We start from the raw sequence: 15,220 nt of genomic DNA on the forward strand, positions 1-15,220 counted from the left end.
CTTCACTTGCCTGAAGACGCTTCTCAGAGTAACAAGAATATTAACTAGCAAGACATCACAAGAAAAGAAACCAGACTGATATCCCTCATAGACAGGGGTGGAAAAATGCTCAACAAAAATAAGAGCAAATCAAATCCAACAACATATAAAAAGGATTATATACCATGACCAAATGGGATTTATCCAAGGAATATAAGGTTGGTTTAACATCCAAAATGCAATTAATATGCTATATTAATAACCGACAAAAACCACACGACAATCTCCATAGATACAGAAAAAGCATTTCACAAAATTCAACACCAATTCATGATAATCCTTCCCAGCAAACCAGAAACAGAAAGGCACTTCTGCAATCTAATGAAGGACATCTATGAAAAACCTTTATCTAACGTCATAATTAGACTTGTATACTGAAAACTACAGGGGCACCTGGGTGGCTCAGTTGGTTAGGTGTCTGCCTTTGGCTCACATCACGATCCCGGGTCCTGGGACAGAGCCCCACATCAGGCTCCCTACTTGGTGAGGAGCCTGCTTCTCCATCTCCCTCTGCTGGAGCCCCTGCTTGTGCTCTCTCACTCTCACTCTCTCTCAAATAAAAAACAAACAAAAGAAACCTTTAAAAAGAAAACTACAAACATTGTCAAGAAAAATTAAAGAAGACCTAAACAACAGAAGACATCGCAAGTTCCCAGATCAGAAAACACCAAAAACAAAATCCCGCGAATTTACTGCATATTAACACAATCCCTATCAAAATCCCTGCTAGCTGTCTGCAGAAATTAACAAAGTGATCCTAAAATTTGTATGGAAATGCAAAACACCAAGGATAACCAAAACAGTTTTGGAAAAGAAGAAAATTATTAAAAGACTTCCACTTTCTGATTTCAAATCTTACTATAAAACTACAGTAACCAAGACACTGCATTAGTGTTGCTTTTCCACAGAGGTACCAATGAAATCCAATAGAAAAAAAGATAGTCTTCAACAAAAGTGCTAAAGTAACTGAAGCGCAACATTCAAAAAAGATTATTTTGGACCCTTAAGCCACAAAAAAACAACTAATGTGGTTCATAGACCTAAAAGTGGGTGCTAACATAATAAATAAAACTCTTAGAAGGAAACACAGGAGAAGAAAATCTCTGTGACCCTGCATTGGGCAATGAGTTCTTAGATACACTATCAAAAGGCTAATCTATAAAAGAAAAAAAAAACCTGATAAACTAGACTTAAAATTAAAAATATTTTTGTAGATACCCAAACTGAGGGGTTAGAGGTGAAGGAAATGGATGAAAATGGTCAAAAGGTACAAACTTCTAGCTATAAGCTAAATTAAGTACTGGCAACGTGATGCAGATACATGATGACAACACGATGACTATAGATTATAGTTAACACTGCTGTATAGGATTATAATCCTGTATAGGATTATACAGCAGTGTTAACTATTATATTATATTTGATTACATTTGAAAACAGCTAAGAGTAAATCCTGAACGTTCTCATCACAAGGAAACAACATTATTTTCCTTTTATTTTTTTGGTATCTGTACAAGGTGATAGATAATAGCTGAACTTATTGTGGCAATCATTTCACAATATATGTAAGTCATTATGCTGTACATCTTAAACTGACACAGTGTTGTCTGTCAAGTATACCTCAATCAGACTGGGGAGAAGAAACACTTTTGCTCTTCAAAAGAAACCATTAAGAAAACAAAAAAGAAACCAAATATTGTAAGAAATATTTGTGAATCACATGTCTAAAAACAGACTTGTATCCAAAATACATAAAGATCTCTTACAACTAAATATTAAGAAACCTAACTAAAAATTGGCAAAAGATTTCAGTCAACACTTCATCCAAGAAGATATATGAACAAATAGATGAAAAGATGCTCACCATCATTTGCCCTAGTAAATACTAGGGCATGGCAAATGAAAACCACTATCTCAAACCTACTGAACAGCAATAATGAAAAACACAGACAGTATCAAATGCTGGTGGTAGAGATGTGAAGAAACAGGAACCCTTATGGGCTGCTGGTAAGACTGTAAAATTAGGGGCACCTGGTTGGCACAGTCAGAAGAGTGTGTAGCTCTTGATCTCCGGGTATCGGTTGAAGTGCCAACCTAGGTGTAGAGAATATACATATTTTTTAATGATTTTATTTATTTATTTGACAGAGATCACAAGTAGGCAGAGAGAGAGGAGGAAGCAGGCTCCCTGCTGAGCAGAGAGCCCAATGTGGGGCTTGATCCCAGGACCCTGGGATCATGACCTGAGCCGAAGGCAGAGGCTTTAACCCACTGAGCCACCCAGGCGCCCACGTGTAGAGAATATTGTGTTATGTGAAATAACCCAGTCAGAGAAGGATACCATATGATTTCACTCATATGTGGAATTTAAGAAACAAAACAAATGAGCATGGGTAGGGAAAAAAATAGAAAGGCAAAACAAGAAACAGACTCTTAACTATAGAGAACAAACTGATGGTTACCAGAGAGGTAGGGGGGTGGGCAATGGGTGAAACAGGTGGTGGGGACGAAAGAGGGCCTGTGATGAGCACCAGGTGACGTATGGATGTGCTGAATCACTATACTGTACACCTGGAACTAATATTACACTGTAGCTTAACTAACTGAAATTTAAATAAAAACTTAAAAGCAAACAAATAAATAAACTTAAAAAAAAATTATTAAAAAAATTTTTTTAATGTAAAAATGGTGGGCCACTTTGGAAAACAGTTTGATGGTTTCTTATAAAGTTAAACACACTACTTTACCAATGATTTTATGCAGAAGTTCCTCTACTTAAAGCTGCGACAAAGATAATAAACAGTAGTCAACTATATCACAATTAATCAGTCTACATTAATAGGACAAAACCATAAAAATAAATGTCAATACTAAATTAACATTTTAAAAACTGTTTCTTATCTTCTCATAGCTAAAACTCCGGTGACTGCTGTGTTCTAAATTATCATTAAATTAGAGAGGACACCAGTGAAATGGCAGGTGACTATGACATTTACAGAATGTCATGAGTCAGGAACTGTTTAATCTTCCAGCAGACAAAGAATGTGAGGCTTAAAGAGGATGTTCTGCCTAAGAAGACACAGATCTGACAGCCAAGGTGAAGCTATGTGCTCTTTCCTCCACTTCTTAAGGTTTCTAAGGATTTCAGCATAAGATTGAGTCTAAAAAATGTTCATAAATAATATGACTTTGATTGTTATTGCTTGGGGTGTCTCGGTGGCTCACTTGGTTGAACGTTAGCCTTCTGCTCTGGAGTCCCAGAATCAAGCCCACTTTGGACTAGCAGGGAGTCCGCTTCTCCCTCTGTCTCTCACCCTGCTCGTGCTCTCTCGCTCTCTCTCTCAGTCTCAAATAAAAGAAATAAAATCTTTAAAAATAAAAAAATAGTTACTGCTTGAGTTTAACATATCTATTTAGATTTATGTATATATCAGAAGGGATGTCTCATAAATTATTAAATAATATTTGAAATATACCTGTATATACCAAAATAAATCTTAGAAGTAACACATCATAAAGTTACTTAAAAATATTTCCAGTATCTCAAGTCTCACTAATTCAGTAGAAAATTCAGGAATGTCCAATGCGGAATGTCAGAGATACCATTAAATTGTCATCTAAGTTAACAAAACTTCAACCTCTGAATTAATTTACTCATTTAAATCATTTATTAAATAGTTACTATGAGTGGGGTGCCTGGGTGGCTCAGTGGGTTAAAGCCTCTGCCTTCGGCTCAGGTCATGATCCCAAGGTCCTGGGATCTCTGCTCAGCAGGAAGACTGCTCCCCCTCCTTCTCCCTCTGCCTGCCTCTCTGCCTGCTTGTGATCTCTGTCTGTCAAATAAATAAATAAAAATCTTAAAAAAAAAATAGTTATTATGAGCAGAACAGTAGCTCAAGGAAATAACAGCTCGAGGAAAGCACAACCTCTGACCATTTCCTTAATCAATACCACTATCACAGAAATGTGTACTTTTTTTGAGACCTAGCAGAGAATTTTGTGCCAAATTGAATAATTCTATCTTCCACAAGGTTTTATTCAAGCAGTGCTGGAAATCCCTGTTTAATTGGGCTTATCCGTATACAAAAAGTTGCTCAAATTTTTGAGGTCTTATTATGTTATAATTCATTCCATGTTTATAACACTAGAAGTACATTTTTTGATAGGAGGACATGATGGGTTACGCATATAAGAATCTGTATATTTTAGTGGGAAGTTAGACTCTTCTCCAAAGACCCTTATTCAGATTGCCTCCAAAAAGGTTACCATCAACATAATTAAAAAGTAATCAAGAGATGAAAACAAAGTGGAAGAAATGAACCTGCTCAGCCAAATAACATACTAAAAACAAAACATGGAATTTATACTTTACCTGCAGGTTTAAGGTCTCCTATTCGAATAATGTGTGGCCAGTGCTGGAGTGTTTTCGCAAAAAAAGGGTTGGTTACTCCTAATATGACAGAAGGCCTACATAAAAACAAAACAGAAAAAAAGTGAGGAAAAAGACAAATGTTCCAGTGAAGAATAGTTTATAATTTCTTTAGATTGAACAACAGATTATCTTTTCCTTCACTCAATGCATTATGTAACAACTATATGCCAGGCACCCTGCTTAGCACTAGGCAAGTACAGGTGAAAAGACACAGTCTTTTTAAAAGCATACAGAAAGAAAGGCATACATACCCGATTACAATGCCAAAATCAGGAAACAGAGAAGGTGGTATAAAACATACGACAATTACCAAGGAGAAACTTGGTCACTGAAGACAGCTGAAGACAGCTTCCCCAGTGGCGCCCGCGTGTCTCAGCTGGTTAAGCATCCGACTCTTGCTTTCAGCTCAGGTCATGAACTTGGGTTACTGAGACTAAGTCCCATGTAGGACTCTGCACTCAGCAAGGAGTCTGCTTGAAGATTCCCTCTCCCTCTGCCCCTCCCCGCCTTGCCTGTGCACATATGCTCTCTCTCCCTAGAACAAATAGATCTCTAAAAACAAAACAAAACAAAACGAAAAAACCAAAGCTTCACCAAAGAGATAATATTCACACAAAGATATGGAAAATGAATACAAATTCTTCCCCAAGTGGATAAGTGAGGTAAAGGTAATCCAGAACAAATAGTAGAAGCAAAGCAAAGCAAAGAAGTGGGATCATGGTGTGCTCGAAGAACTACAAAGAGCTCAGCATTCCCACAGAATAAAAGAAGAAGGATTAAGAGTCAGAAATGAAAGTAGCTGGGCAGGTGCTGGCCAGATTATTAAGTACCAAGTTAATATGCTACAAAGTTTATGAAGTGCCAAGTTAATATGTTAAGAAGTTTAAAAATCTTGTAGGCTAATGGAAGGTACTAGAGAACCAAATGGAAGGAAGTCACATGAATAAAAATATAGGAAGATCACTCTAGGGGAAATTTGGAAGATGCCCTACAAGGAGGGGAAGGGGTCTGGGAGAAAGCAGCAGATATGACAAAGACTGGAAACAGTAAGACTGGGAAGAGACTTTTAGAAAGCAGGTAACAAATGTTATTATGAGAGAGATTTTATGGTGTTGAATTGACAGAATTTGGTAAAACTTGATGTGGGACATGTAAGAAGGAGAAATTTACGACAATTTAGATTTTTTATAACTAAGTAAAAAGTAGTACCATTCATAGGTTTAGGGAAGAAAACAAGGAAACAGAAAGAATTCAGTTTATATACATTTAGTTTCAAGTGCAATTAAGATGTCAAGGTGGTAAAACAGTTAAAAAAAAAAAAAAAAACCAGAACAACAAAACCCTGGACATAGAGGTCTACAACTTGCAAAGATTTGGGCTAGGCAGATAAATTTCAGTCATCAGTATATGGGTCTTAACAGAGGCTATGGGTACAGAAAGATTGCTCAGAGAGAGGGGTGACTGGGTGGCTCAGTTGTTAAGCATCTGCCTTTGGCTCAGGTCATGATCCCAGGGTCCTGGGCTCCCTGCCCCCGCATGGAGCTCCCTGCCCCCACATCGGGCTCCCTGCTTGGCAGGAGGCCTACTTCTCCCTCTCCCACTCCCCCTGCTTGTGTTCCCTCTCTATCTGTCAAATAAATAAATAAAATCTTTAAAAAAAAAAGACTGCTCAGAAAGAATTATCAGTCTGAAATCAGATCCCAGAACACAGGCCTGGAGAACACCAACATTTAAGGTGCTGGCAGCAGACCTCACTGCACAGGAGATTGAGATGTAACACCAGAAAGCCAGGTGAGAGTGGCATCAAGGATTTAAATGCTTTTAAGCTTGGACACCTGGGTAGTTCAGTCAGTTAAACGTCTGCCTTTGGCTCAGGTCATGATCCTCGGATCCTCGGATCAAGTCCTGCACTGGGCTCCCTGCTCAAGGAGGAGCCCGATTCTCCTTCTGCCCCTTCCCCAACTCGTGGGCTTGCTCTCTCTCTCAAAAGTACATAAAATCTTTTAAAAAATGCTTTCAAGATCAACAGCTTAAATGTTATAAGAAAGGGAAGGTAGAAGAAATAGGGCAATAATGTGCCTGTGGGGTTGGGCAGGGAGAGGGTCTTGATGGCTCTGGCCAAGAATGTCTTCACTAGAAGTGGAGAAATCAACCTGCAACAGACTGAGAGGCAACCAGAAAACCAAGAAGTAGAGACAGTAAATGGAAATTTGTTGTTGTCATTTTAGAAATTTAGCTGTTAAAAGAAAGTGAGCAACAGAGCAAGAGCCAAAAGGGAAAGGGTAAGATAATTTTTTCCCCTTTGACATACTGGGAAGCACTTTCATGTTTCCATGCTAATACAATGAAGAGGAAGAAGGTAAAGGAAGTTACAGATCAACAAGAGATAACTGGGGGCGCCTGGGTGGCTGCCTTCGGCTCAGGTCATGATCTCGGGGTCCTGGGATCGAGTCCCGCGTCGGGCTCTCTGCTCGGCGGGGAGCCTGCTTCCCTTCCTCTCTCTCTGCCTGCCTCTCTGCCTACTTGTGATCTCTCTCTGTCAAATAAATAAATAAAATCTTTAAAAAAAAAAACAAAAAACCAAGAGATAACTGATGCTCTAAGAGGCCCTGAGTAAGGCAAGAAAACAGATGGCTATTAATGACAATACAGCTTCCACTAATAAATAAAATCATTCAAAGAAAACAAGATTGACTATTGAAATGGACAAGTATTTTAAGCAGCTCTTCAAACCTTCTTTTATAAAATCAAGATGCCAATAAGTTCAAGATTTAATTTTACATAATTTGGTTATACAGGTAATACTTGGTCAATAGTAGCTGTTTTGTTTACTCACGGGGCTTGAGTACGAGTAGTATATTCTTTGAATTCACTGTCATGAATAGTGAAATAAGGTCGGAAGTCACTGAAGTACTTTAATGGAGAAATACAGCTGTGGAGCAAGAAGAACAAAATTAAAGGCCCTACTCAACAACTATAAAACATCAATACATATAGTATCCCCACAATGGGATTATTAATTTATTTATTTCAGTGAATAGCAAACTCATTTTAGGAAACCAGAAAGACAAATGGAAATGCATAATAACGTGGAATGATGGGCTGAAAGAACAGTGGACATGGGGCAGAAGATGGGGAGAAGTTCTGGCACTCCAATAACCCAGTTATGTCTTTTACTAGACACTGACCATTCATGCAACTAATACTTGTCAGGTACCAGCTTTGTCTAAGTCAATGAATGTTTGTTGCTCAGAAAAACCAAAACATGGTTCCAGCCCTCATGGAACCTGAATTAATTCTCTCATCCATGAAACGGACTATAATGAGCACAGCTTTATTACAAGAAAGGGGGTTGTGTGCAAATATATCATAGATGGAAAAATTCTGCAACTACCACTGTCAGGAACCCAATATACTCACTTAACAAGTGCCAATACAGTCTCTGACGACTCCGATGGTGATGGTGCCATGACCACGAGGGGCTCCCCCAATAGGACCAGCTCCCAAAGCATCTGACTATGAAGGAAAACTGGGCAGAAACACCTGAAAGATATTGTATACAGTAGAAGTGTTATTTATCCAACTCCGTTGTTTTCAGTTCTTAGATGATCATTCTAAAAACTTCATACTGATATAAATTCTTCCACCTATTTGTACCCCGTTGTGACATACAAATTCTTTAGACTATGCTGATGCGTAAGTCCTTTTTATACATATAAAAACATACCAGTTGACTCATTCCAATTTTTAGAAAATTAAATGCAATATACTGACATATAAAATGGCTAACAGATAATAAAAACATGTAGAATAATTATTAAATTGTACCATATGGAAGGCCCATCTCATCAATATTGCTTCCTTACATCTGAGTTTTTTAAGATTTCTTTATTTATTTGAGAGAGTGAGTGAGAGAGAGAGAGCACAAGCAGGGAAGAGAGGAAAAAGCAGGCTCCCCCGGAGCAGACCCAAGCTGAAGACAGAAACATAACGACTCAGCCACCCAGGCGCCCCTACATTTGAATTTCTATTCTAAATATTTTAGAGAAAACAAGAAAAATTAATTTTCCAAAGGATGTTTACTGGATTACTTAATTTAAAAGCTAATGCTTGTGGCACCGACACGGCTCTGTCAGTTAAGCGTCTGCCTTCAGCTCAGGTCATGATCGTCCTGGGATTGAGCCCCATGTCGGGCTCCCTACTCACTGGGAAGCCTACTTCTTCCTCTCTCTCTCTCCCTGCTTGTGTTCCCTTTCTCGCTCTCTGTCAAATAATAAAACTTTAAAAAAATAAATAAAAGCTAATGCTTTTGGGGAGCCTGGATAGCTCAATGGGTTAAATGTCTAACTTCAGCTCAGGTCATGATCTCAGGGTCCTGGAATCAAGCCCCACATCGGGCTCCCTGCTTAGCAGGGAGTCTGCTTCTCCTCTCTCTCTCTGCTGCTTCCCCTGCACATGCTCTCTCTCACTCTTTCAAATAAATAAATAAAATCTTTAAAATATTAATAAATAAAAGCTAATGCTTTCAATATTAAAAAATGATGAAAACAAATCACAAGGGGAGATCTAATGCCAAACAGAATGATTTCCTGGGCAAATACTTCCCTTACAGAATGCTCCATATTTCTATAGTAGCCCTGGAATTAGGTGGAAGTCTATTAGGACACAAGTCTGGTACATTACTTAGCCTCAGACATTTGGTATACTTATTTAGTAATTTCCTCCTGTTAGGGTAACGATTTTTCCTAATAGATTAGAGAATATCTATTTATAAAAACCATAATCTTCATAGTTGAAAACATATACACACACAAGAAAGAGAAAGGAAGGAAGAACATGTAGTTTAAAAAATATGAAACAGATTTGTAAAATGGAAATTAGGGAAAGTTAATTTTAACTATTCAAAGGCAAGAAAACAAATGTGAAGGAAGTGCAAGGAAAAAACAAAAACAAAACAATAAACAGTTCAAGGATAAGCCAAAGCAGTTCTTCTTCCTTTCTTTCCTAAACAAGTGAATCCTAAAGCAGACATGGTGCATGGTAGGCATCTCTGCCATGAGGGAAAGAAGACGTGCTGGCTCCGAGCGGCGTGTGAGGACCTTTGTGAGACATCCACGTGGAGGAGGTGGCTTCCTGGGGGGCTGTTGGAATGTGGTGAAGATGTACATGTGTGGAGGTGATCTGGACTGGGGTGACAGAAGGCAAGAAGTTATGAGAGGCCTGGAGGGGCAGTCTGGTGTGGAGTGTCAGAACCAGAGTGTGTTGAAGCTGTCCATGCTGGGACACAAGATCAGGGGAAATAGGGTGTTCACATGGAGAGGTGGCCTGGAAAGAGGCATAGGAGCACAGCAGGGTATGGAGGGCATTCCTGCGGGGGCTTCTCTAGCATTGGGAGCCAGATCACAAGCAAAGTAAGGATGGCACCCATATGGAGAGGAGGCCTTATGTACAATAGAGAAGCCTAAATGGCATGGGAGGGTAACCACATGGGGGTCAATCTAGCATGGAGCAGAGCATGAGAAGGTAAGGAAGGTATCCATGAAGAAGGGCAGCTGGGTATGGAGTGTCAAAGCCCAAAAAAGGGTAAGAAAATTATTTGCATAGAGGAGAGAGTTTAAGCAGAGATGAGAGACTGGTTACTAATAGGGACTGATCAAATAAATTAATTAATTAAGGATAATAGGAGGTAGTCCCTCAGAAAGGGAAAAGAAATACAAATATAGAAAGGGAGAAAACTAGAATGAACCCTGTCTTATAGGACTGGAATTGGGGGTAGTAGTATGACTTTATGCTTTTTAATATATATGAATTTGGAAATAAATACATATGCAAAAATGTGTATTATATATGAGTATGTACGTATACATCCCTTTACAAATATATATATATACTTCCTAGCTCTGTCCACTGAGAGGGCCTAAAATCAATGATATCCCAATAGCACTGAGCACAAGTAGTACCCAGACCTTGGCTTCTGAATCTTATTCTCCACTTTAAAATAAATAAATAAACAAATAAAGCCAAGGCTCTTTGGAGAAATGGCTGATTCCAGGTTCCAGGGCCAGGGAAGGAAACACACAAGATAATCTTCGAATCAAGAGAACTGAAAACATATGTCCATACAAAGGGTTATATACAAGTGTTCATAGTAGCATTACACATAATAGCTAAAAAGTAAAACTGTCTGAATGTCCTTCAGTGGATTAATGGATAAACAAAATGTATATCCATACAATGGAACATCATAAAATGAAGTAATGATTCATGTTACTGCATGCATAAACCTGAAAATGACATGCTAAGTGAAAGAATGTAGACATAAAAAGTCACATAATTTATGATACTATTTATATGGTATGGCCAGAATAGGAAATCTATGGAGACAGAAGGTAGATTAGTGATTCCCAGAGGCTGGGGAGGAAGGAAGAAATGAGGACTAACTGCCACTAGGAACAGGGTTACTTTTTGAAGTGATCAAATATTTTAAAGATTTTATTTACTTATTTGACAGACAGAGATCACAAGTAGGCAGAGAGGCAGGCAGAGAGAGAGGAGGAAGCAGGTTCCCTACTGAGCAGCGATCCCGATGCAGAGCTCGATCCCAGGACCCTGGGATCATGACCTGAGCCGAAGGCAGGAGCCTTAACCCACTGAGTCACCCAGGCGCCCTGAAGTGATCAAATATTTTAGAACTAGAGAGTAGTGAAGCACAACTTTCTGAATATAGTAAAAACCACTGAACTGTATACTTTGAAAGAGTGAATATTATATTATGTGAATTATGTATCAGTTTTTTAAATTAAACACAAAAAGACAAACTTGGAACATCTTTTCTTTTTTAAAGATTTTATTGGGACGCCTGGGTGGCTCAGTTGGTTGGACGACTGCCTTCAGCTCAGGTCATGATCCTGGAGTCCCGGGATGGAGCCCCGCATCGGGCTCCTAGCTCCCCGGGGAGCCTGCTTCTCTCTCTGACCTTCTCCTCGCTCATGCTCTCTCTCAAATAAATAAATAAAATCTTTAAAAAAAAAAAAAGATTTTATTTACTTATGTGTCAGAGAGATAGAACACAAGCAGAGGGAGAAGCAGGCTCCCCACTGAGCACGGAGCCCAGTGCAGGGCTCTATCCCAGGACCCTGGGATCATGACCTAAGCCAAAGGCAGATGCTTAACCAACTGAGCTACCCAGGAGTCCCAAGACTGGAACTCCTTATAGACAAAAGCAAGTAAGTATTTAAAGAATGACAATATATTAAAAAAAAAATAGAGGCCAACTTGAAGTGAGACAAGTCTCACTGGCCAAACTGGGGACAACTGAAATAGCAAATGAGAATAATGGACTTTAATAACCTGTTGAATAAAATAGGAAACCAAGAGTCCATTCAGATATACACAGCATGATGTTTCAAAGTATTTCTACAAATTCTTTGACACTGTCTTTAAAACATGGAACCTAATTCTCCCCTCCTTAGCTGTGAACTAGATTAATGGCTTACATGTAATGAGCAGAATAAGGCCAGTATGCAAGTTTGAAGGTTAGGTCATAAAAGACATGGTGGCTTTAGCCTTCTCTCAGATCACCTCTGAAAGCTCTAGGAACATTCAAGCTGCCCTATGGACAGGTCCACATGGCTAGAAATGAGGCCTCCTGTTAACAACCACAAGGAATCGTGACCTCCAGTCAGCAGCCAAGTAAGTAAGACTTTTTGGGAAACAGATCCTCCAGCCTCAGTCAAGACCCTCATGCCCTCCTTGTCCAACTGACAAAACCAGGCCTGATATCTTGACTGCAACTTCGTAAGACATCTAGAGCTAGAACCATCTAGCTAAGCCGTTCCTAGATTCCTAACCCTCAGAAACTGCATGAAGTAATATTTGTTCTTTTAAGCCTCATAGTATTGGGGTAATTTATTACATAGCAATAAATAACTCATATACATAGTTTCAAAGTGCCTCCCAACAGAATAGTTAATCAAAAAGGAAAAGGAGTAGTTTATCATTGAGAAGCTTGGAGAACACCACAAAGTGAACATCATCAGTAACAAGGCAAACTAAGTCCCTGCCAAAGACACAGAGCTCGCATTTAATCTCAAGTAAATCCCAAACAAACCTAAACTGAGGGACTTCCTGCAAAGTAACTGTCCTATAATCCACAAGAAGCTCAGGTGTGTGAAAGGAAGACTGAGGAGCTATTTCAGACTGAAGGAGAGAGACTGAAGAAGCATGACAAGTAAATGCAACAGATAATTCTGAACTAGACAGCACTGTGACAACTGGTGACATCCAAATTAAACGGTATTAATTTATCAACATTAATTTCCCAATTCTGATGAATTTATCCCAATTGTGTCTTTATTTGTAGGAGATAGACACTAAAGTATTCAGAAATGATGAGACAACAGGTCTCCAACTGACTATCAAGTGGTATGAGGAAGTAGTCCTCTGAACTATACTACTACTTTTCTGTAAATTAGTGACTGTTTCAAATTTATATGTATATATACACATATGTATATATAACTACATATACTGTGCACATATACACTTACATATACATTTACATAAAATTTTGAAACAATTACAAATTTATAGAAAAGTGGTGAGTGTGTGTGTGTTAAGTATATATTTAATAGTGGCATACCTATAAGGTATTAAAGCTGCAAATTACTTTTTCTCAAAAGTATTGTGATATATAATAAGTAAGGGCATAAACAGATACCCAGTAGAGTTACAAGATAGAGCACTCTCTGAAACCCCTGAAATTTTCTGAAACTTTAGAAATACCTATTACAAAAAGTTTTATTGGGGAGGTAAGTATTAAATATTCAAGAAAGAAACCCTGTCTCCAGCTCTAAATTTAATAAATATAGGTGGTAGACATCTAATTAACTGCAGTATAAAATTACTAAAATGAGGGTCTATAGGGAAATTACAGGGTATTTTTTAGCACTACTTTCATTTCCCCATTCTGGAGTGCCATGCTTTATGCTAAGCTCCACTGCCTCTCTCAAAAGAGTCATCTCCTAGAAAAAAAATCAGAAACTTACTCCAAATAAATAAACAGATGAATAAATAGATACATATATAACTAGACAAGTAAATAACTAGATAAATAACTAAGCAAGTAAATAACTAGATAAATTTTTTTCCAGAAAGACATAGCTTGTTGTTATAATCTTAAAAGCTAAAAGAAACTAACACGTTATCAATGATATCAGACACATTTTATATAGTAATAGACTTTTACAGTCTTTGAAACACAAAACACCCCTAGCTGTTATCTACTCTGCCAATGGGGTAGAAAGCCAAGATGGCTTCGTTCTCAAGATGGGGGCAAGGAGGAACATGACGACACATAACTGGTATGCCCCTTGCATCAGTATGAGGAACCAATAGCAAACATCATCAGGTAAAATGTCCTTGACTCTAGACAAGAGAATGTGTTTCTTTCAACAGAGAACTGTCCCTCAATTCTAAGCCCAACTTAAAAGCTTAATGAGAAGACTATGGGATCAAGAGAGCTGATACCAAAGTCAGGGTCCATGTACTAGTATAGCTGAATGAGACTTGACCTGGCACAAGGAGGGAGATGAGTGCCTACACTGAACTGCATTTTTTTTTTAAAGATCTTTTATTTATTTATTTGACAGAGAGAGAGAGAGATCACAAGTAGGCAGAGAGGCAGGCAGAGAGGGAGAGAAGCAGGCTCCCTGCTGAGCAAGGAACCCAATGTGAGACTTGATCCCAGGACCCTGGGATCGCGACATGAGCCGAAGATAGATGCTTAACCAACTGGGCCACCCAGGCATCCGTGAACTGCATTTCTGCCACTCAGTTTCAAACATCTTTCCAGGTCTCAGTCCTTTGCTCTCAAGCTCACTCTTGGTATAAAAATATCACCTTCAATATAAGTGATAAACATTTAAACTTTTATTCACATGAATAAATGTACAATGTAAGCTCTCCACACACAAAATGAAGAGTGCTGTCACTAAGCTGAGTGTCAGACACTAAGCACTTGACACAGCGCTATCTGTGTGAGCCTATTATTGTTCAACTATCAGTTTTCTCACCTCCTGAGCAATAAGAATAAAAAACAACAAACTCACTTGTTCTACTTTTTTAAAGATTTTATTTATTTATTTATTTATTTGAGAGAGAGAGTGCATGTGAGAGTGATGGGGAGAAGCAGAGGGAGAAGGAAAGAGAGACTCTCAGGCAGACTCCCTGCTGAGCCTGGAGCTGGACACTGGGCTCAATCACATGACCCTGACTGAGAGCATGATCTAAGTGGGAGCCATCCAGGTGCCCCCAACTTGTCCTACTTTAAAAACAAGAACATGTCATTTAGGGGCACCTGGCTAACTCAGTGTTTCAGTGTCTGCCTTCAATTCAGGTCATGATCCCAGATCCTGGGATCAAGCCCTGCACTGGGCAGGGGGAGAGGTAGGGGGGAGGTCCCCACTTAGCAGGAGGCCTGCTTTTCCCTCTCACTTGCCCTGTTTGTGTTCCCTCTCTCACTGTCTCTTTCCCTAACAAATAAACAAATAGGGCTGCCTGGGTAGCTCAGTGGGTTAAAGCCTCTGCCTTCGGCTCAAGTCATGATACCAGGGTCCTGAGATGGAGCCCCGCATCAGGCTTTCTCTCAGCAGGGAGCCTGGTCCCCCTCACTCTCTGCCTACTTGTGATCTCTGTCAAATAAATAAATAAATAAATAAATAAATAAATAAATAAATAAATAAATAAATA

At 38.9% G+C, this 15,220-nt stretch overlaps 1 protein-coding gene across 3 annotated transcripts in view; it reads right to left on the reverse strand.

Moving 5' to 3' along the window:
- Positions 1–15,220, reverse strand: part of DENND6A (DENN domain containing 6A) — a 61,007-nt gene that overhangs the window by 16,604 nt on the left and 29,183 nt on the right. For all 3 annotated transcript variants that reach the window (XM_059390012.1, XM_059390011.1, XM_059390013.1), the window contains 3 exons: positions 7,892–8,014; positions 7,308–7,403; positions 4,412–4,506 (listed from right to left, as the gene is read on the reverse strand). In XM_059390012.1, coding sequence (XP_059245995.1) covers positions 4,412–4,506; positions 7,308–7,403; positions 7,892–8,014 — 314 coding nt within the window. The remainder of the gene's footprint in view (positions 1–4,411; positions 4,507–7,307; positions 7,404–7,891; positions 8,015–15,220) is intronic.

This window comes from Mustela nigripes, chromosome 2, assembly GCF_022355385.1.
Source record: "Mustela nigripes isolate SB6536 chromosome 2, MUSNIG.SB6536, whole genome shotgun sequence".
Lineage (NCBI taxonomy): Eukaryota > Metazoa > Chordata > Mammalia > Carnivora > Mustelidae > Mustela > Mustela nigripes.